This window comes from Microtus pennsylvanicus, chromosome 1 (genome assembly GCF_037038515.1).
Source record: "Microtus pennsylvanicus isolate mMicPen1 chromosome 1, mMicPen1.hap1, whole genome shotgun sequence".
Lineage (NCBI taxonomy): Eukaryota > Metazoa > Chordata > Mammalia > Rodentia > Cricetidae > Microtus > Microtus pennsylvanicus.
This window is the reverse complement of record NC_134579.1, coordinates 48,022,501-48,045,000: the sequence shown is the minus strand read 5'-3', so window position 1 is coordinate 48,045,000 and position 22,500 is coordinate 48,022,501. Positions and strand designations below refer to the sequence as shown.

Below are 22,500 nucleotides of genomic sequence, written 5' to 3'. Positions count from 1 at the left end.
CAGCCGAGGGGTGTTCCCTCCCCTATCCCAAGGGTGTTCCCTCTCCTGTCAATATCTAATTAAAAAGATGCCCTTCAGTCTGCCTACAGCTCAGTTTCAGTTTTGGTGAGGCATTTTTAAGGTCCTCCTCTCTGATGATGCTAACTTGTATCATGTTGACATAAGCCAGTAGCACAATCTCCCTGTTCCCATTGAGAGCTCTGCTTCTGCTCTTTGCAGCCAAGGGATTTGTGCACAATTGTAATGGATCCTTAAAGGCTCAGGGAAAGGATCTTGCTCTCCAAATGCGTTTTTTTAGATGTATTTTTTTAAATGATGTGTATGTTTGTCCATGTCTCTGTGTGGGTATGTGCATGTGAGTCCAGGTGCACTCAGATGCCCAAAGAGGGCATTAGATCCCCCTGAAGTGGGCTGCCCCGCATGGGTGCTGGAAACCAAAGTCAGGACGTCTGGAAGAGCAACATGTGCTTTAACCTGCTGAGCCATTCTTCCAGCACACCAAATGAGATTTTAGGGAGTTTTCTGCTCACAGCAAAACTGAGGAGAACAGTCAGAGGCTTCCCACACGTTCCGTGCCTCATACAGGTGTAGGCCTTGGTTTTACTGTTCCTTCCTAAACTACTGCCTTCCCAACAGAGTTCATGTTCAGGTGCTGCTGAGTGCTCCTTTCAATCAGATTTCTCAAGCATGTAACCCTCCTCTATAATATGTATTCAATTACATAATGATATATAATAAACATTTATTGCATGAATGCTCAACATTTATATATTTTAATTTATGTATATATGCTTTTCTACTTGTGTGTACATTAGAAAACATTTGTTAAGAAATTCAGCTGGGTATGGTAGCACATCCCCGTAATCCTAGGACTAAGGAGGCTGAGGGAGGATGGTGAGCTACGGGTGTGGAGCTATAGAGAGAGACCCTCTCCAGAGAGGGGGTGGGAAAGGGAGGGAGAGAGAGAGAGACCTGAGGGGGGGGGGCAGGGCAAAGAAAGTAAAAGAAATAGGGAAGATATAAGAGGAAACAAAATTGAAAAAAAAAACCAATAAACCTAAAATGACTTACTGTTTTCTCCTTATAATCCGGTAGATTATGTTACCACATTTGGGGTCCCCTTAAAGGTCTCTGATTTACTTCTGGACTAACTTGTGAGCTATTTTATTAGTTTATTTTATAATTCATATGTAAACTGTGGGAAAGAGAATTTAGGAGTTTTTTTGTTTGTTTGTTTGTTTGGGGTTTTTTTTGTTTTGTTTTGTTTTGGTTTTGGTTTTTTGAGACAAGGTTTCTCTGCAACTTTGGAGCCTGTCCTAGAACTAGCTCTTGTAGACCAGGCTGGCCTCAGACTCACAGAGATATGCCTGCCTCTGCCTCCCAAGTGCTAGGATTAAAGGCATGAGCCACCACCACTTGGCTAACAGTGATTTTTCTTAAGAGACTGTTGGTCTGCAAATAACATCTAGGTTGTTTATGGAAATCTTTTTATACTTCAATGTCCATCTGAAGCCATCTAGTGGCTTTAAAGAAAAAGATTTACATACACAGAAAAACAAAAACTGTTGGTGAACTGCAAAGTGCCCTCTGCACCATAGGCCCACCACTTTCTCTACCAGCCACTGCTGGGCTTACCTCCATCACCTCTTTCTAGCCCCATGTCGTAGTAACCAGACATCTGCACGGGAATGAGCACTTTTCATTGCTGTTTCTTCATACTGGGAAGGCTGCAGCCACTCTGGTGGGCTTCATTTTCCTTCCATTTTTTCCAAAGGATGCTGACCTGCTGGATGTCGAGAGCAAACACTTTGAAGACTTGGAATTCCAGCAGCTTGAGCGTGAGAGCCGTCTGGATGAGGAAAAGGAGAATTTGACGCAACAGCTCCTGAGGGAGGTGGCGGAGTATCAACGGAACATCGTTGCTAGGAAGGTAGTTTGCTAGGTGATGTTGATGTGAACAGTGAAAGTTTAGTCTTTCCCGTGATGCAGTAATCATGGTCATTCATACACCTTGTCTGCTGCTACATCTGAGAATCCTTTTCTGTTAATCACATTTGCCCTGCAACAGATGCTGCTGTGCGCTCTATGAATTGAGACGTGTTACAGGTGCTGTTACAATGTTATAGAGGTGTTAGTGGATAACACACACACCCTTTTTTATTACTTGCATAAAAACCAAGTCACAGATAACCAGCTATTTGTTTCAAATCCCTCCCTCTGGCAGTTGAACTCTAGTTAGAATAATTCTGTGAACAAAATCTAGTTGGAAATTTTCTCTCTCCATTGATTAATAATCTCCAATGTTACCTGGGAGCCTGTTGCCATTAGCAACAGACCAGTGGAAAACCATTCTGATTACTGTGGACTCTACCCAGGCCCAAGCATCTAGATGCCTAGCTCAGAATTTAGCATTTATTTCAGAAATTGTAGTATACCCTAGGACATTGCACTAATTTGGTAAAATTGAAGGATAAAGTTGATGGGAATAAAAAAGGGCAGAAAAGGCGACTTCTGCTTTAATAGAGAAATTTTTTTTTGTTTTTTTCACCAGCATGTTAAAAACAAATCAATTCATGGTCTAAAACAGGATTTCCTTCCTATTGAATTCTGGATATTTAAGAATAATCTTTCATGTCATGTGACCTGCACTGGCTGTAAGTTGAGCTTGGTCAGTCAAAGTCAACGTTTCATAGCCTTAGGTGGTCATGGTGGTCCACTGTCAACTAAAGTGTGGGTGGTGTCACTCGGGTTCTAAAGCCCCTTTTCTTGCCCGGGACAAACTGGCAAACCCCTGACTGTCTCATGTGTCTCTCTACCATGACTTCTGTCTCCCAGGAAAAGATTTCCGCACTGAAAAAGCAAGCCAGTCACATTGTTCAGCAGGCTCAGAGGGAACAAGATCACTTCGTAAAAGAGAAGAACAACCTAATAATGATGCTCCAAAGAGTGAGTCCTTCCTGCTGCACCGTGGTGACAGCAATGACAGTTTCTGGCTGGGGGAGGGCTGCTGTTTCCGGTGTCATGCCTTTACACTTCCTATGCCTTCTTCCGCATTGGTAGCAATGCTCGCTGATGATTACCGACAACTCAGAGAGTAAGCAAGGAGGTTTCCCTCACGTCATTTCATCCCTGAAAGAACTATGGCAGATCTGCACTTTCTCTTATTTCCTTAGGAAAAAAGTCAGACTTCTTGTCAAGTAGTTAAAGATATTCTAACAATAATTTATGGTAGATGTAAAGGGAAATGTTCTTTATCCTGCTCTTGAATACTTTGGCTCAAGTCCTCCAGTGTTTCCAGCTGCAATTTTCTGTGTGTGGGGTCTTCCTCATGAATGTCACACTGAAGTTAGTTTGACTTAGCTGTATCTGGAGGTACTCTGTTAGCTTGGTTAGAAGAGCACCAGCATCCTCTCTTGGGCCCATGTCCTTATTTGTCCCAGTAAAGTGACTCATAAAAAGGATTCCTAGGACGAAGAGAAAGAAAAAACAAACAAAAGCCGTAGCCACAACTTGGACCTGACCCATGGTATAATTTTAGGGGTAAGATACCAAATACCAAAGCTGATGGAGCCCCAACCTGGGGACAGGATATTGGGGTAGTGGAAACTCTGTATCCCACTTATAAACTGGAAGCTTCTTCCTGCTCTTTTCAGCTCCCCCAAACCTCTGAATGGTGCTGTGGTCCCCTCCCCTGCCCTGCTCTGTGGGTCAGACTCCATTCAGCCATCCATAACCACTGTTCCCGTTGTACACAATATTCAAAATCACAGCTTAAATTACACACTATCATGTATGCTTAAGTGGTTGTTGAAATTTTAAGGAGAAAACCAAACCAAAAATACCTATATAGTAGATTTTTTTTTTTATAAATAAGCAAATGAGTTCATAGATAACAGAATTCCTCATGCTCACCTTACTAGACCTGGATGGAGGTGGGTGGTCCTTGGACTTCCCACAGGTCAGGGAACCCTGATTGCTCTTTGGGCTGACGAGGGAGGGGGACTTTATTGGGGGAGGGGGAGGGAAATGGGAGGCGGTGGTGGGGAAGAGACAGAAATCTTTAATAAATAAATAAATAAATAAAATATATATGTGATAAAGAAAATATATGTGATAAATAAATATATAATATATTTATAAATATATGAATAGTTATAATCATAATAAACATATATAATAAATAAATAAATAAAAATAGAGAAAATTAAATCTGATTATGAAAATTATGGTTCATAAGTAATAAGAACCCCATAACTATATCTGTGAGTAGCTTTCAGTCTCAGTCAACATTCCAACAGACATTTTTTTTTTCTTTTTGTAGAAATGGGAGACAAGTTTGGGCTAAAATTTAAGCTGACTTTCCTTAATATGAATGCCGCATTTGTGGTTTGGCCTTCTTGCTAAAATGCACTAGAAGCATTTCCATAGTCATTCACAGACAGACCCAGAACAGTAAGCACGTTGAATCAGCCCAATGTGCACATTCCCAGGTGAACCTGAAAGACATTCTGCTGCCTCAGTCAGATCTCATGCTCAGCAAGGGTCGTCGTGTACTGTTTAGTGCTGTGTGTGTGTGTGTGTGTGTGTGTGTGTGTGTGTGTGTGTGTGTGACTGCATCTGTGTGTGTGTATTTTGTTGGTGACTTTACTGTTGAAAGGGCTCACAAATGGTGCTAAAGTATTGTCAAGCACCCCCAAGAACAGAAGACTGTGGTATATTTGGGTGTCCTATACACTTTGTGTTTAGACACTGGTTATAATGTTGTTGGGTGCCAGGCAAGTGTGAATGAAATAAGAATGTGCCACTTAAGGTGTTTCAAACAGTCACACACACACAAAACCAAGCTGCAATTTGACAAATGGATGAAATGTTCCCATTAAGTAAGACATAGTGGTACACTTGCAACCTTAACATCTGGAAGCCTAAACCAGGAGAAATGTAAACTCAAAGTCAACCTGGGCTCCATATTGATTCTGACCTACACTGCCGTATCCTGCCTCAAAACTAACTTAACAAGAGGGCAGTGAACTGGCTGAGCTGGTGCAAGCCTGGTGACCTGAGTCCCATCCCTGGAGGTCATGAAGAGGTAGGAAGAAGAGAATGGGCTCCCCAAAGCTGTCTTTTGACCTCTGTCCATCCATCACAGCATTGGTACAGGAGTGTGCATACTGAATGACACCACACACCCCCGACACATGCACACACCACATGTGAAACAATAATAAAATAAATGAAATAAAAAATTAGAAAGAAAGGAGATGGAGGAAGAGGTTGAGGTTAGTATGTAAACAACAGTGTGACTCAACTTCTCACCACCTAAAATGATTCCAATCATTATCATAAACCGTGAAAAATTCAAGTGCCAATGAGAACATGGATGAGTAAAAGCAGCCACACCTTGGTGATGCACCTTAGGAGAACTCCCTCCAAGTTTCTTTTTCCAGCTCTGACTGTGTATCCACCTTGGACCCAGGATTCCTAGTGGATATTTACCCAGGAGAAATGAAAGTATGTTTTTATAATCGATGTGTACAAAGATGTGTGCAAAAAACTGCTTGAAGTAGCTTTTGCACAACAACTCCCCATCATTCTGCTGAAGCACAATCAGGAGAACTGTGAATTAACAAAATATCATGCATGTGCTAAAGTCCTCCTCAGCATGCTGTAGGGGTGGAGTATGTAAGCTCTGGCACTGTGGGGTAAAGCTGGTACAGGAGTGTGTGCATACTGAATGACTCCATTTCTGTCATGCTGGAGAAGAAGGAAGGCAATGCGCCAAGAAAACCAGAGCAGTGCTTGACATCTGTGCTTGGGCTTGAATGAAGGGGGCCATGAATGTGTCTGGGGTGATAGAAATGTTTTTTATCTTGGCTGCAGTGCTATTCTGTTTGTTCAAAATGATCAGTTATATACCTAAGGTCTTTGAATTTTATTGTTATGTAAATTATACCATGGAAAATAATATACCTCATAAATATTTTCTTAGAGGTCAATGTTTGATTAACCTAAGATGGATTGTGGACCTTAACATAAAAAAATGAATGCTGTGAAGTTTTCAAAAGAAATGTACCCATGGATTATGAGGTTATATTGTCAGAGGCCACATGAGTATGTGTGTGTTACTTAGGGAAATGAAACTTTGAGTGTAGAAAAGATGAAGGTTGAGAAGGCCCCGAGGAACTGAGCATCCCTCCTTCCATTGTATTGCGGTTTGTTTTCAGTAGTCTAATGTAGCCCACGCTAGCATTAATTTACTGTACAGTCGAGGCTGACCATGAACTCCTGACCCTCCTTCCTTCACCTCCCTAGTGCTGCAATTACAGGCCGGTACCACCAAACCTGGCTCCTCTTGCCATTTTCTGCTTCAATTAGCACATCCTGTCTTCCCCGTAAGACTACTGTCACTTTGTAAAAGTGACACCATTCATCTTGAATGATGGGCTATCTAACTGAGTGTGTTTGGGAAATTGCTCATACATCATATCAGCAGACGGCAGGTGAGAACTGTAATGACAAGCCTTTGCTGAGTGTGAGGGAAGGAAATAGAAATGGGAGTGTCTGGGACTTCGATGTTTGTCTCGAGCGTAATAGATTTTGTATGTCTTTAGGAAAAAGAGAATCTTTGTCATTTGGAAAAGAAGTACTCCAGCCTCACTGGGGGGAAAGGATTTCCTATTAACCCCAATACTCTGAAAGAGGTAAGTTTTCTAAGTCCACTCATGACAACTTGGATGTCAGATATACCTCAGTTTTGTATAAATGAACTAATAGAAACCTTAGCTTAAATAACTTGGGAAAACTCATAATGCTTGATAAATTTCTTGTCGTTCCTTATTTATGCATCAAGGAGTCTAGATGTTATCTTTATGTGTAAGGCACATGCATGTTTGTGTGCGTCAAGATACATCTGCTTGTCTTGACAGTGACTTTGGGAGGTCCCTTGAGTCTTGCGTTCTCCTCTCTCCCTTCCTCATCCTTTCTCCCTCTTTTTCTTTTTTTCTTTTTCTCATGAGTCTTATAGAATATGCAAATGACCCCGAGAATTTGAGAAGATGGTTTGTTTTTCTCCTCCTTTGGTTTACCTTTTCCTTTCACATGGGAGCCCGTTTGCATTGACCACACATACTCTTTAACAATCATCCTCTTATCCGCGGTATCACTCTTGCCCAGATATTCTTTCCCAGAGCTACACTGATAGAATATCTTCACTCTGCTTTGAAAGAGAATGATGCCAATAATAAAGTCACTTTCTCTATAATGACTTATAAACTAAGGAAAAGGGTTGTTGCTACCTTAAAAATTTGCCTAGCCAAAAGAAAGAATGCTTTTACTTATAAGAAAGCAGAGTGAGGAATTTATAGCTAGAAAACTGTGTGTGTATGTGTGTGTACGTGTGCATGCACACTTATTCATACATGTGAAAATATATGAAATAAAATGTTCATCACAATAAGTGCGACCATGTTTGTATCTTAGAAGCATTTGAAAAATATTTTTATAGCAGATTTTTTTTAGGTCATAACATTTCATAGTTTTCATTATTAGGAACATATAACTAGCAAGGTCAGTGAGGGGAATGTGGCTGTGAATGAAACTTACAGGCATAAGATAAGATCACTGAGATGTGAGGTAGGCTTCATGAGCTGTGTTAATGAAACATGGCTTGTATGCACTAAGTGGTTTTAAGTAGGGAGACAACATTATTTGATATCCATTTGTAAAGGTCACTTTGGGCCACTCAGAAACCACTGGGTCAGAAACTGATACAGTGGTCCAGGTCAGAGCTTAGATTCCAGCAATGGCGATGAGATGGAAAGTTGATTGGATTCATATGTATTTTACAAATAGAATTGAAAGTTCTTGCTGATACATTGGATTATATGGTGAGACAACAAAGGAACATTCAAGAACAATGCATGTTCCCAATTTCCAGGTGAGGTGAATGGCTAATGCTTCTTGCCGGGGTATCTGAAGATGAAGAAAGAGTAGGTTATAGCGCAACTCAGAGGTTGACCCTAATCACTCTTAGGAGGGAGGGCTATGGTAGCAAGTGGATCACATGGATCTTTTGTCCTTTCTGTCTGTCCCCAGATAGGGTAAAATCATTCCTGTCCTGTTGATGAGTTGGTCTTTGCTTTTTCTGAAGACCCCTGGGTGTTAGAGATATATTGACTTTTTTGCTATTTTCTACCACATCTCTGTAGTATCCGCACATTCTAAACAAGAAGACTTGACTTGTACAATGTTTTGTCTTCCCAATTCCCAATCTTCTTGCGTTCAATTTCCTCTTCTCTCTTTTCTCCCCCAGCCTCCTTCTGAAGAGTGATCAATTTATAACCAGATTCTTTGCAGAGCGCCCACATCTGACAGAGAAAACTTTTGGAAGCAATTAAACTATATGGTCTAAGACTCATAAAAGGGAATTTTCAAAGCCCGACTTAAAAGCATTTTATCAGACAAGCTAAAGAATAACTCAAAGATGTTAACGTTCTTTCTGATCCATTACCACAGATAAAATGAAACTGGTCAGCCAAATTCAACCCTTCCTTCCTTCGGCTGAACCACATAAAGCTTCACCTGTGTCCCTTTCTGCTGTGTAAGACTTTAGGACATTGGTTGACAGCATTCATCACCCGCTTTCTCTGCTGTAATGATGGGCTGTCCATGCAGCCTTTCGTTTCCAGGCTAGAGTTTTTGCTGCATGGAGTCGCTTTACTTGTGGTTCCATCATTAATGGTCTAAAAATAGAACCACAAGGCCAAACTGACAGTTATTTTATTCTTTTCTTCATATGTTTCATTGGTGTGGCAAAAATCTTGATTGACTTATGTAATTGCTTCCCATGAAAATCATTTTAAGTGCCTTTTCCACAAAGATACGTTAGGAGTTTTGATTCAAGGATTTTGATTCATGGGCGTTTTCTTTAAGCTACAGACGAAACTGGGTTACTGAGTTCAGAACAACTGAAACGTGTCTGTCCTAGCAACAAGAGCCTGAGTTGGGGAAATTACCTTTAGTGGTAGCACCACTCTGGTAGATTGCAACTCTGCCCGAGGTCTGTGTCTACACACATGAATGTTAAGAGTGTCATCCTTCTCATTCCTCCTGGACTGAAATACCCAACACTAAATCCCACTAAAGCTAAGTTGCTATTTTTATAAACGTTTTCTTGATACAAAACCCAGTAGTCCATCAGCCCACTTAATCTGACTTTGTAATTTTCCAAAGACAGAAAAGAGAGATGATGCATATTTTGTGGAAAAGACTTGTCAATCAGAGAGTGAGTGATCACATTGTCTATTGTGTATCTGATTGTTCAATACATGTGTAGAGATAATGCCATTTCATTGACAGAATTATGCTGAGACCTCTGGACCCTTATCCTATGGTCATCTCGATTTCAGCGGAAATTATGTTTAATACTTTGAATGATATTTTCCAAGATTGAGCACTGCAAATCCATTCTCATTGCTGATCATTCACTTAATGAGACATTGCGTGGTGCCCAGGTACCTGGCTGTGTTGCGCTCAGCTAACTCATTGTACTGGGAACATTAATACTCTCGCATGCCTCAGCTTTTGCTTCCCTTGTGTTTAACTTCTGAATTCCTCCTTTTAGGGCTATATCAGTGTAAATGAGATTAATGAGCCATGTGGCAATTCCACGAATCTATCCCCTTCCACTCAGTTCCCTGCTGATGCTGATGCTGTTGTCACTGAGCCTGCCTCGGCTGTGCTGGTGAGCCAGCCCCAGAGTCCAGAGGTGTGTGGGCATGTGTTTCATTCATTCACTGCTTTTTCTCATGTCAGAAATTAACCCACTGTTCACTGAAAGTAAGCAAAACGAGTATATGTGCTCCGAGGGGCCAGAATGATGCTGAGTTTATGAATTAGACCATATTTGGGGTGTGGGGGATGGGAAAACACTGTTCTACACACAAAAAAATGTTAGAAACCATGAAATGTGTGGTAATAGTGGGGACTAGACATAATTGCCAAAAAGTAAGGTCAATGTCTTAGCAATCTAACCAAACCTAATTTTAATTAGATTCAAACTCATTGGTTTGAATCCCCTTTCTCAGATGGGTTTTGTGGTCTATTTGGCTTGGCAATATTGAATCACGCTTTAATTGTTATGCTTTTTTAAGCATAACATTTCATGTTAAGCGTTCCTGGGAGTGGCCAGTGAAGTGCAGCCTAAATTCCTCCTACTGGTCACATGGCCTGCGGTGTGGGACTTTAGCAAGAGGGTAAATGGAAAGATGGTGCGCGCCATTTGTGATTTTGTGATCGATGCACAGCAAGTCCAAGCAAAGAGATTACAGATTCCGTGCCTCTGTCTCTTCCATCCTCTCATCTCACTGGCCTGTGTATCCCTCTGTTTTCTCCTATAAAGCGAAGAGCAGCCGTGTGTTCTGGATTTCTGTCTCCTTCCACCCTTTCTCTTCATCCTGTCACCCCACCTTCATCAGCCGCTTGGCCTGAAGTTATGGCTACATCTGTCTATCCTTTCCCTTTAAATGACACACCTCCTCCTCTGCCAGCTAAGAAACACAGAAGGCAACAACAGCTGGAGCAACAGGTAACTAGAAAGGTAGACAGACCTTTCCTTTCAATGTGATGGCGGTCTCATTAGCAGCTTCCTTCAGAACAGACAACACCTTTGGTGGCAAAGCCATTAGTTTTCAAATCTGTTGCCTTATGCCCAGTATTAACAGACCAATTTCAATGGAGGGTCTTATTTAGTTCATCAAATTCTAAAAACCAAAGCCTAGGAATTTATCCCATTTGTTCACAGTGAAAACAAAGTATTCTGATTCTGTTTCTAACTGAAATCAGAAACGAATCATCCAAACACTGAGGTTGTGTCATGGTGATGTGGGTTCTCTAACCACGAATTCCAGCTCTGCCACCTTCTAGCTGCAGGACCAGATTCCTCCCTTATGAAACAGAGACAGAATAGCAAGCTCACAGGATTGTGACAAGAGCCGAATGAGATCATGAATGTGGAGCATCAAACCCAGCAATTCGGAGGAAACTGAATAAATACTAGCTGCTGGAAATATATTATTATAAAGTTAAAATCCAAGACATCACTGGCATGCATTCGTTTTTATGTATTTCAAAAGGCTGAGATTAGCACTACAGTGATCTATCCAAAGGACACTTTATTATGAAGTCATTTTACTATCCAAGACATTTCAGGGAGTGTAGAGAGATCAAGCAAAATTTGGATGTGTTAAGATGGTAAAAATCTTGCCTTAGAAATCTGACTGAAGAAAGAAAGATGTAGTCTATCGGAGCATTTAAATGAGAGATTACTCAGGAATCTCCTTGGCCATGAGGTTTTAACATGGAAGTAACTTAGGTGGAAGGCATCTATGAAAGCCTTATGCTGGGTTTGGAGTATATATGATTGTGGGGTTACTATTCTACATCAGCTTTCCTGTTATTGCCCATTCTCTTCTGTTTCCTACTTCTTGTCCCCTTCACTGGGGTCTGTGTCACCACCCAGAACTCTCTAGATACAGGAAGTGCGGAATTGCTAACTTGCTCTGTCCACCTGCTTTCTTCTATCCACCCAGCGGGACCATCACAGCAATGGTGACCATTCTGGCAATTTGTAAACAGCACTATAGAAGTAAAAGGTGGATTTTCTCAAAGAAAAATACAGAAATAAATAATTTTCATTGTCACATGAAAAGCTAACTCTAATCTGCCAGTGTAAAAGAAACTTCAAAATCCAGCTTCCAAAGTTCCTCTGAGTGCCTTGCTTCTGCGTTGTGTCGGTGATGTGTGTCAGTCAGTCAAGTTTTGCTGTTCTGCTTTGCATTTGCATTTAAAGCACTTTAGGAGTCTGGAAGAAAGGAAAAAGCAGCACAAAGAAGGTCTCTATCTGAGTGACACTTTGCCTCGAAAGAAAACCACTCCTTCCATCTCCCCACACTTCAGCAGTGCCACCATGGGGAGAAGCAGCACCCCGAAGGTAGGACTCAAAAGAGCCGAGGCCTTCTCTTTCTATAACATCTTCTTATAGTCGCCAACAAAGGCAAAGCCTTTGAAATGTAAAAATAACTGAATACTTTGCCATTACATTTGCTTATTGCGCAGATATGGCAACCAAATTGCTTCTTCTGTCCCATTCTGAGGGTATTTGGAATTACACATTCTAGACTCAAGAGTGTATTTCCGGCCACCACAGTACAGGTGATGGGTATTGTACTCCGTACTCACAGGGCAGATATTCTCTGTACCCACAACAGAGATCCTGCGCTCCGGGAATTACAGTACTCAGTAGTTACCAGGTGGCATCAGCGTGCCTAGTACCAGGCTTAGCCTGTTGTGTGACTCTAGCACCACTATGTCAGTGCTTACTCGTCACTACCCTAATAGTGGGTAAACTGAGGAAGAAGAGGAAGGAGAAGCTAAGTGACAGCCCAAGATCCCTCAGCTGGAAACGGGAGGAGTCAGAATATGAAATCTGGTGGCCTGATGCATGTACTCTCTGCTGGCATGCACAGAGGGTTATTGGAGAAATGGGAGGCGGATAGAAGGAAAGCTTTTGGTGGGGTGGACTTTCAGCCCTTCTCACATCCATATTGAGAGTAACTTTACTGTAATCTATTTTACAAGTTGGTGTTTTCAATGGACTTTATTCACCTGAAAGATTTAGCAATGTAAAAGAATAAGATCGGTGCATGCTGATGCACACCTGCAGTCCTGCACTCGGGAGGCTGAAGCAGGAGGTCAGGATGAGTTTGAGCCTGCCTGGCCTACAGAGTCAGACTCTAGCTCAAACGAGCATGCTGAAGCCAGTGGATCGTAGTGGGTTTCAGCAGAGCGAAGTGTAGAGAGAAACTGGAACATCTGGGCACGGATGGCTGCTCTCTGCAGTTTTGCATGGTGTGCATGCATCCTGTTCGTGCGTGTGCCCTCGGCACCTTCTGCATGAGGAGCTTTCTGTCGCTCTCACGAGGCTGTGGACAGTGTCTTTCTCCGCCCATCTTCTCTTTAGGAATTGTTGCCATCGGAGGACCTGCTGTTGATACTGAGTCCGCAGCAGAGTTTCTTGAGAGGGACAGTGGGTGACTAGCCTTTACCACTTGGCATCGAGGATTAGAACTTAAGACCAACTATCTCGGCCCTTTGCCCTTAGAGAGGAGGTTGAAACCAGGAGTGTGCCCACGTCCCGGAGTACCACTTGAGATTCAGTTTACCTTGCCTGAAGCGTTCTCCCTGCTTCTCTTAGGCTCACCTGCCTCTGGGACAGAGCAACAGCTGTGGCAGTGTGCTCCCCCACTCGCTGGCAACCATGACGAAGGATTCAGAGTCTCGCAGGATGCTCAGAGGTATGTGGCCTTTAAATCACATGTCACGGTCTTCTTTAAAGCCTGAGAATTCCCCAGGGAGAGGCAATGAGAACAAAGTTGTGGATGGTAGAGGGAAGATCAACCATGTCCTAAATTTCAATATTGGTATATTGCCCTTGGGAAAGGATGTGTGTGACATCATCATTGTAATAAGGTAACACTTCCCTGTTTGCACACCTGTTTATACAAATTCAGTCAAACTTCCACACTGGAAAGGCCTTGACAGAAATACTAACCTTCCCATTTGACTAAGAGAAAGAAAAGGGAAATCACTGAAATGTTGAGAAATTTCCAGGGCACGTAACCAAGACTAGCAGTCTTGTCTGTGGCTGGCACACTATGCTAAATGACCCTTCACTTGAGTCAATGGATTGACATTGTTAATGGGCCCAGAAGAGAATTTCTTTGAGCCTTTTGGTTATAAGCTTGAGCACTTCGACTGTATATTCAGGTTTTAGTATGAGTTCTTTGAAACAACATATTACATGTGTAATTTGGTTATCAGATAGTATTTAAGGGAGACTGAAAGAAGTTACTAAATGTCATTCCAGATGCAAGACTTACTGAAATAAAGTTACTCTGCTAGTACAGTAGTTTATATCAATAAATTATATTGGCTTTAGTTTTTCAGTGGACTTGTCCTAGATACCAAGAATGCAAATGAATGGCATATTATTCAACTTTGAAATGCTTGGGATATAGAGAGAAGGGAGGGAGACATGTTACAGATGATTTTAATACAATGTTAAACAGTGCTGGAGGTCTGTTGATGATATCAAGAGCAAAGCTGGCAGACATCTGACCATCAAATGCATTTGTGAATTGATGGATTGAAATTTTGCCCTTTATGTGAATTAAAATTGAATTCCGACTCCTACCTTTTGGGGTCAGGGGTATTTTAAACAGTTGGAAACTGGTTAAACGTGGATGAATTCCCAGTACCCACTGAAAAATTCCCTCCCCATACTATCCTTAAAAAAAATTGAATTTGGATTGATGGGCTTCTCTGCTGATGGTATTAGGGTATAATACATCATACACACACATACATACATTTACATACTACATATACATATATATGTATGTATATGCTTATATAAACAATGCGTGTGATATGTATATTACTAAAATGAGGTTTTAGATCAGTATTAGGAGTCATTTAATTAATGGAGCAAACATTAAATTTTTTCTGGGTAGTAAACACCTGTATTTCCAGCACTCAGGAGACTGAGACAGGAGGATCACAAATTGGTGGTCAGCCTGAACTACACAGTGACACATTGTCTCACAAGAAGGAGTTAATAAAGCTGGACAAGGTGACATATGCCTGTAATCTCCCAACTTGGGGGGTGGCAGGAGGGTTCAGGATTTCAAGGTCAGCCTGGGCTAGGTAGCAAAAAAGGGTTGAGGCAGGCTATAGTGTTCATTTGAGGTTTATATTAGTACTATTTAAATAAAATATACTTGATTAGACTTCTGTTTTATTATAATTTCTTAAGATGATAAAAATATTTCTTAGTATTCACAATGAGCATAGAAGTCTATTTTAGTTCCTACTCATTTCTGTTAACTTGAAGGTCAATTCTGTTTTCTGTTGAACCATTTTTTCTGTAATATTAATAGGCTGTCCTTAAAAATGTGTATCCCACTCTACTGGAAGGAATCCAAGCTTGACTTGGCTGTGTGACTGAGACCTTTCTGCATATTCATGAATTTTCCATCTTGCATATGCATGATCTCTCGGTATTCCAGTGATTTAGGGAAAGGTGGAACACTAGGAGAGGGAAGCGGGATCAGAAATTACTACTACCAGTTCTGTAGTAGTTTTTTTCTACTATTTGCTCTTTGCTCTTTGGGGGTCTAACACCCAGCTCCCTAATAAGCACATGGAGCTTATTCTTACTTATGAATGCTTTCTTAGTTTGGCTTATTTCTAGTCAACTTTTCTTAAATTATCCCGTCTACCTCTTACCTCTGGGCTTTCACCTTTTTCCATTTCTATCTATCTTTTCTTTCCTTCCTATTCCATGTCTGACTGTATGACCTGGTGCCTGGCCCATCATCCTTCTCTCCTCCTTTTCTTGTTTCTTCTTCTCTCTTTCTCCTTTTCTCTATTCTCTCTGCCTGGCAGCCCCACCTATCCCTCTCCTGCCTAGCTATTGGCCGTTCAGTTCTTTAGTAGACCAATCAGGTATTTTAGGCAGGCAACATAACACAGCTTCACAGAGTTAAACAAATGCAACATAAAAGAATGCAACACATCTTTGCATTATTAAAAAAATTCCACAACATAAATGAATGTAACACATCTTAAACTAATATTCCATAACACAGTACCAAGAAAAAATACATATATTAGAGAGCATGGAAAGCTGGGTTTTGTACTAAATTAGTAGATCCATTAAATTGAGAGTTGTTTGCAGTGTCATGCATCCAGGTTCTTATGAGAAAGTGATGAAGCTAGGAAATTTCTGGTCTACTTTCTAATCTGCATTTCCCTTAAATAATGGGATAGTTTAGTAAAGAGAACCTAAGTCAACCCTCTGAGTCATATTACGAACGTAGGCTCTGCAAAGTCTACTATCTGGTTTATCTTTGGTGTTCTTGTTCTCCTTTGCCATGACTTTTGTGCACTTGAGAGGACTGTAGCTTCAGGCTTTACTGCACTTCTGAAGTAGTGTCCTGCTTAGAGCTTTATGAGACTCTGCTGGGATGGTGCTGAAGAAGGTGTATTGTACATGTGCAGATCCTAGTTCTCTGGGAACTCAGCCTGCTCCTCTACCCAGAGGAGGAATGGCCAGCGATGAGATTTCTTCAAGCCACAGCAGATGGTAAAAATTGGCAGGAGTTTTCACAAAGCCCATATGGGTGTCTCAGAGAGACCAGGAGGGGTGAATCATGCATTCATTTAGAATTGTTTCCACAGCACTTGTTGATGGCATTTAAATAGCAAATGCGATTAAAACTGCAGCCTGGACAAATTTGTATCTACTACGTTTTCATTATGTCAAATTTAGTAGACTTCATCATTTACTTTTGATGTACACAATTAACTAAAGTGCACCATTCTTTTGCTGCTATTCATAATGGATATATCAAGGATGATGGTGTAAGTATAAGCCTTTTACAATCAGTACTGTTCTCATAGCACTGACAATGTGACTCCAGGAACATTAAAAGGAACAGAGTTCAAAAGGCAAGAGCTGAGGACCTGGCCTCCTGAAGTTGCAGAGGTCATTGGCTTTTTTTTTTTTTTGTATACAGCTTGTCAACTATTCTTTATAAACTTTAGAACAAATGAAACTTTTATCCTTTTTTTCCTTTTTTTTCTTTTTGTTAAATGCAGGAAAGCCCAAGAAAGGTATGACAGCCTCCTTGTGTGGTATTATTGTTTCCAGCAAATATGGAAAGGTCACTGCCAAGTCATCTTTTTGACTTGCTCTGATTTTGAGGTCTACAATGGTGGATGTTTAGCCTGGTTGCTCCTTTTATCCAATAGGGGGAAAATGCTGTACATTTTTAAGGAACACAATTATCATGACAGCTGCTGTTCCTGCAAAGGCAGCTGCATGACTTTTTGTTGGGGCTTGGGGCTTTTATAACAAGTTCAGACCATGCAGGAGAAACAGATGCTGTGACAGCATTCATTTGTAAGGTTCATTGTAGCCTGACATTCATTGGAGGGGCTACTTAGAGACAAGAGTGGGCATCAAATGTATACACGCTCCACGCAAAACCTCTCCTTATAAGAGGCCAGGTGGACATACAGGCAAGTGGGTTTGGGAAACTCTGGTGTGTTTGTTTCATTTAAGCTCCTTGGGTAAGGACGACTTTGGCGGGTGAATAAAAGTGTAAACACCTGACTTGAATAAGTAAGATGGCTGGCTACTGGTGAGGTTAGGGAGCAAGACATAGTGTAAGAAAGAACTTGTTATAAAGTTTCATGGGCTGTGCATCCAATAACTGAATGGCATCTCAAATCTGGGTTGATCTAATGATATTTATGTGTATGGGTCTTTTGCCTGCATGTATTCTTATGCACCATATGTGGGCCTAGTGCCCAAGGATTTCAGAAGAGGGCATAGCTCCTCGATCTGGAGTTACAGAAAGTTATGAACAGCCATGTGGGTTTTAAGAATGGAACCCAGGTCCCTTTTAAGAGCAGCCAGTGCTCTTAACCACTGATCTACCTCTCCAGCTGCTTGAATTGGAAATTTTACCCTAAGTTCTTGAATACTATTCGCTACTATCTGCTTGAGAAAAAATGATTTTATAAATATAATCTTGTTTTTCATTATTATTGTCATTACTATTTTCTGATTGGTGAATATTTGTAAACGTTTTTTTTCTTTTGTAGCAAATCTCTTTATTTTCTAACTATGCATGTCTCATGAGTCTTTTTAAAAATCTTCAGTTTTTCTCTCTAATCTTAGATTGAATGTAAAATGTAACTATCATTTATGTTCATCTGCTGTTATTACTAATATGTCTATGAGTGCATGTTGGGGTGGATACTTCCCCATGCCCATGTCAGCCTTTCTGACCCTGTATCTTTCCCTTTCTCTGCCTTTCTTTCCCTCCCCTCCTGACATGTCCATTCTTCTGGCTGTGGACTGTCTTTAGGAAGGATGAATTCCTCAGCAGGTGAGCTGTGACCGGGTCCTTGTCAGAAGCACACACTATTCCATCCTAAGCCCTGGTTGTAATCGTAAATCATCCTGGTTTCCACATTAAGACACAGATAGCCCTAAAGATGTATCATATGTGTTTGAAATATGGTGGGAAAACTATGTATCCCGTGTGGTTAATTCATAAGAGAACTTTGGGCACCGATAAGCCAGAATTCATTTAAATTAGCATTAAAAATAAAAAAAATGACTGGTCTTTGTGCTCCAATCTGATGACTTTCCTGGGCAAGGAAGAGGGTTGAGGTAGTTGTTTCCTAGTACATTCTGTACTATGGAACAAGCCTAGGCATGGCTTCTTGCTTTGCAGACCTTAGAGCTACCTCTCCACACAGTACATTCAGGAGCCTTTGCTTTTATTCTTTTTTAAGCTCTTCTCATTCCCGAACATTGTCCTTGCTATATAACTAAAAAACAAAACAAAACAAAAAAAACCAAAAAACAAAACAACCACAAAACCAAATGGACTTGGGTTGAGAACCTCTGGAGTTTCCTAAGTTAGCTCTCTTTCTCCATCCCTAAAAGGAGATGAATTTCTGCTTGAGTGCTCAGATAGCTGAAGTTCAGAGACGAAAGGTGAATTCATTCAGTGTCAATTTTATGATGTCTTTGGGTTACATAAGCAGGCGCTCTGCTGTGAGCAGGACACCCCCATCTTCCTCAAAGAGCCTCCCTGACTGGAAACACAGGCCAGTTTGCGGCTGCTCCACTGCCTCTCCTGACCCAGCAGTCCTGGGGCAGCCTTTCTCTCAAGCTCTCCAAGCTCTGTTCTGCTCTGATGTTTCCTTTACAAAAAGTACCCATGCCTTTGGATGATCAGATCTGAGCTCCAGTCCCCAAACCATCCCACTCGCATGCAATTCTAAGATTACGAGGGAGAGAGCTATGTTCTCCTTTATTGACTCATTTGTTGCCTTTATTTAAATAAAACATCTTGGTATTTATTCCAGGTTGAGCTGGAACTCACAATAATTGTACTGCCTCAGTCTCTTGAGTGTTGTGGTTACAGGGGCACACCCACCACGCCACAGCCATGCCCTTGTTTGTAATGGTGGGAGTATTATTGTTGAAAATTGTCTGGCAGAGAACGCCATCTCAGGTTGACAGTTGTAAGAGACACATCTCTTGTAACAACTCTTGGTTGGCAGTGTTGAGTAACTTGGTGAAGTGAACCTCCTGTTCACACTGGAAACGGTTTCATTATCCAGAGGTTTTGTCATTCAAGCAGCTGTAGAACTTTAAAACCCTATTCTGCTATTGGAATGACTGTGCAAGCCCCCTGTACACAGAGCAAAACTCAGCAAATTTAGGGTTGGTCTGTGGAGCTGAGGTCCCCAAGCCACAGGTGGCTCACATTGTAGTGTAGTGGTTCCTTGTGCACATGCCTGAAAACTCTGGGTGTTTTAGTTCCATGCCTCTCTCACCTGAAGCTATGAACTCATTTTCTTAGTCTGTGATATTTCTGAAGAAAACAAACAAAACCCAGAATTCTGGAGATTGGAGAGGCAAGTCATGAGAAGAACGAGCCCTTCCTTTTTTTTTTTTTTTTCTGTCCCCAGAATGTGTTAATTCCTCCTCCGGATTGACTTTTCCTCACTGAAGAAAGCTCTTTATGAGAGGGTGGGAGGAGGGGTTGGCATAGAAATCAAGGCCAGGCATGTAATTCTCATGCTCTGAAATACATGAATGTCTTTGAAGGACCTGTCTTCCATGTCGTTGATACCAGTGTGAAGGCTTTCTATCCTTCAGCATCGTCTAAAAGTCATAAGGAAATAATTGCGTGTAGCCTTTTCAAATAATTTCTCTTGTCATTTTCCCTTCCTTTCCTAATGAATATCTGGAAATGATGTAAAAGGAACAATTCATAATTCCAAAACTTCAAGTGTAAAAGGTAAATATCTGAGTGATGACTTCCTTGCCTTTCTTTGAAACGGTGACACAGAGGGCACACTAGGAATGCCTGGCTTTGTGACGCTCTTTGCACTGATCACTGCTGTAAGGATGTTGTGTCTGCTTCCCATTGTGCCTCTGTGCTTTACTTCTTTCCCTAGGTTCCTGACAAGTGTCTGTAATTTATAACAGCAGATCGGGTGCAGAAATCACATTTTCTGAGAGATATATCCATTTGAGTAGCAGTTTCACATAGGCCTCCAGAACCATACAAATACAAAGGGCACAGAAATGCGCATGTCACTCATAAATTTTATATAACCTTTGAATAGATGATACTTTATTAAGGCATCATGGGTGAGGCTTTTATTTCTAAACAAATATAGGTCAGCAGTTGTGGAAGCTGTTTTGTTTGGTTTATTTTATGGGTTTTTGTTGTTGTTGGTATTGTTGTTTTATTTCTTTTTGTTTCCTTTAGGCCACCTTTTCCCCCCTTAATTAAAATCCTCATTGAAAGGTAGTTCCCAGGAAAAGATCCCATATTAAGTGGTCTTGTAAACTCTTAATAGGCCTGCTGTTAAATCTCTGGTTAATGGGAAAGAGATTTTTCTCTTATCAGAAAAAATGATTAAACTATGGGAAAACATTTTGATGAACTTGGGGATTTTTCAGTTCTGTCCCTGCTTCCTGTGTATGTACGGCAGAGAATTGAAAAGAAGGGAGTGTGGTATTTAATACACAAAGGTAGCTATAGCAATAACTCCTGGTAAAGCAATGACCTCATATGCCAGCTGTCAGAGTACAAGGGGAAAGAAAATGCCTTTCATTTACGGTGCTTTTGATCCTGTTGATACTCACATGTTCAAACAGTTAGCAGCAGTTAGCTAAGGGCTGACTGTTAGAGTGGGGAAAGGAAGGCAGCATAGCAAGGAGAAGGAGCCTGTCCATGGCAAGGATTACTGACTAGGAGTATTTTAAATAAGTAATTGGCAGACAAGAGAAATTGGAGGAGGAGAAAGAAAGAACAAAAGGCAGAGAGAGAGAAAGACTATGAAAGAAACAAATGCCGACTGCATCTGAAACAGATGAAAACATTACAGACACTCTGAAAAACACACATTTTTCAACCCTTACACATTTTTCAACCCTTACCCCTGCAAAATCCACTTGCTGTTTTGTGAATGTTCCTAAAATCTGAAAGCAGTTGCAGGAGTGACAGTCCTATAATGCTGACATTGCACTGGGCATCACGTTGCCTTCATTTAAACACAGTTATTTCTAGAGGATTCTGAGCCCTTAATTGTGCTTCTGTTTCTGGGGATTGTGCATGCATGTGTGCATGTGTGTGCATGCATATGTGTGTATGTCTTTTAATGTCCTGATGTATTGCTATCAACTCTGCTGAGTTGTAGGGATGGGATTTAAGAAGTGCCAAGTGATCCCACTGACAAATAAAATCCCTCACATGATCACTTCTTTCAAATTCTTGCTCACACTGGGCATGACATTGTTTCTTTGATCTTCTTGACTTCAGACTATTTTAGGCCAGTGTCCAGATTTCACGTGCAGATGTTTCTCGTTGCTGGCTTGAGTGTGTAGAGTTGTGGGATTCTGAGCTTGATAAATGAGACACATTTACATATTTATGGCTTTCTCCTTAGGTTATAATCACCAACAGATGAGTGAAGGACAAAGACAGAAACCTGAATTTTACAGCCGCACAGCATCTGAGTCAAATGTCTACTTGAATAGTTTCCATTACCCAGATCACAGCTACAAGGACCAGGCCTATGACACGTTGAGCCTGGACAGCTCGGATAGCATGGAGACCAGCATTTCTGCCTGTTCTCCAGACAATATCTCTAGGTAAGGCTTGATGAAAACCACGTCCCGGTTTCAAACATAAACTTATCAGTTTGAGACATAATGTATATTATAATTAGATATAAAACATACAGTGCAACACTAGAGACCTGTTTTGTCTGACCCTTGTGTTTATTGACAGTCTAAATAAAGAGCAAAGCCAAGGCCAGCTCCAGTCATGTTCTGGTAGTCATGAAAATGATGTTTCGACAGAAACAGAGGCGAAGGTGCCCACAACTGAGCAACTCTATCACTCTACACATGGCTTTTTGTGACATAATAAACCACAAAACCAAGCTTGTGTCACTAGAATTTCAGAATGGAATTACTTCTTTAATAGACGTATAATTTTGGGATATTTTAATGCATAGTTTAAAAAAAATCCTCAGCACAGCAATTTTTGTTTTTAGTCCTCGATTGTCTGTGTACTAGCTTCAAGGCAACTAAGGCCTGCTTCACAGAACACCTTCCAGATAGTCTCTGTACTACTTTGTTCTGTGGACTTCATCATGGTGTCTTCCAGCATAAGGAGTAAAAGCTTACCTTAAAATAACATGCTTTTTACAATTTTCAGATTTATTTATTTTTATTTTATGAATATGAGTGTTTTTCCCTGCATATATATCTGTACTCTACGTGTGCCTGACTCCTTTGGAGGCCAGAAGGGGACATCAGATACCTTGGAGTTACTG

The 22,500-nt window shown here is 41.0% G+C and overlaps 1 protein-coding gene across 18 annotated transcripts in view; it reads left to right on the top strand.

The window, feature by feature from the left end:
* Nucleotides 1-22,500, top strand: part of Phldb2 (pleckstrin homology like domain family B member 2) — a 98,546-nt gene that overhangs the window by 62,647 nt on the left and 13,399 nt on the right. For 3 of the 18 annotated variants that reach the window (XM_075963851.1, XM_075963827.1, XM_075963908.1), the window contains 10 exons: nt 1,775-1,930; nt 2,836-2,946; nt 6,609-6,698; nt 9,620-9,763; nt 10,397-10,582; nt 11,846-11,986; nt 13,250-13,349; nt 17,994-18,014; nt 19,911-19,946; nt 21,607-21,811. In XM_075963851.1, the coding sequence (XP_075819966.1) occupies nt 1,775-1,930; nt 2,836-2,946; nt 6,609-6,698; nt 9,620-9,763; nt 10,397-10,582; nt 11,846-11,986; nt 13,250-13,349; nt 17,994-18,014; nt 19,911-19,946; nt 21,607-21,811 (1,190 nt within the window). The remainder of the gene's footprint in view (nt 1-1,774; nt 1,931-2,835; nt 2,947-6,608; nt 6,699-9,619; nt 9,764-10,396; nt 10,583-11,845; nt 11,987-13,249; nt 13,350-17,993; nt 18,015-19,910; nt 19,947-21,606; nt 21,812-22,500) is intronic. The other 15 variants (XM_075963881.1, XM_075963846.1, XM_075963866.1 and 12 more) reach the window with 11 other exon arrangements.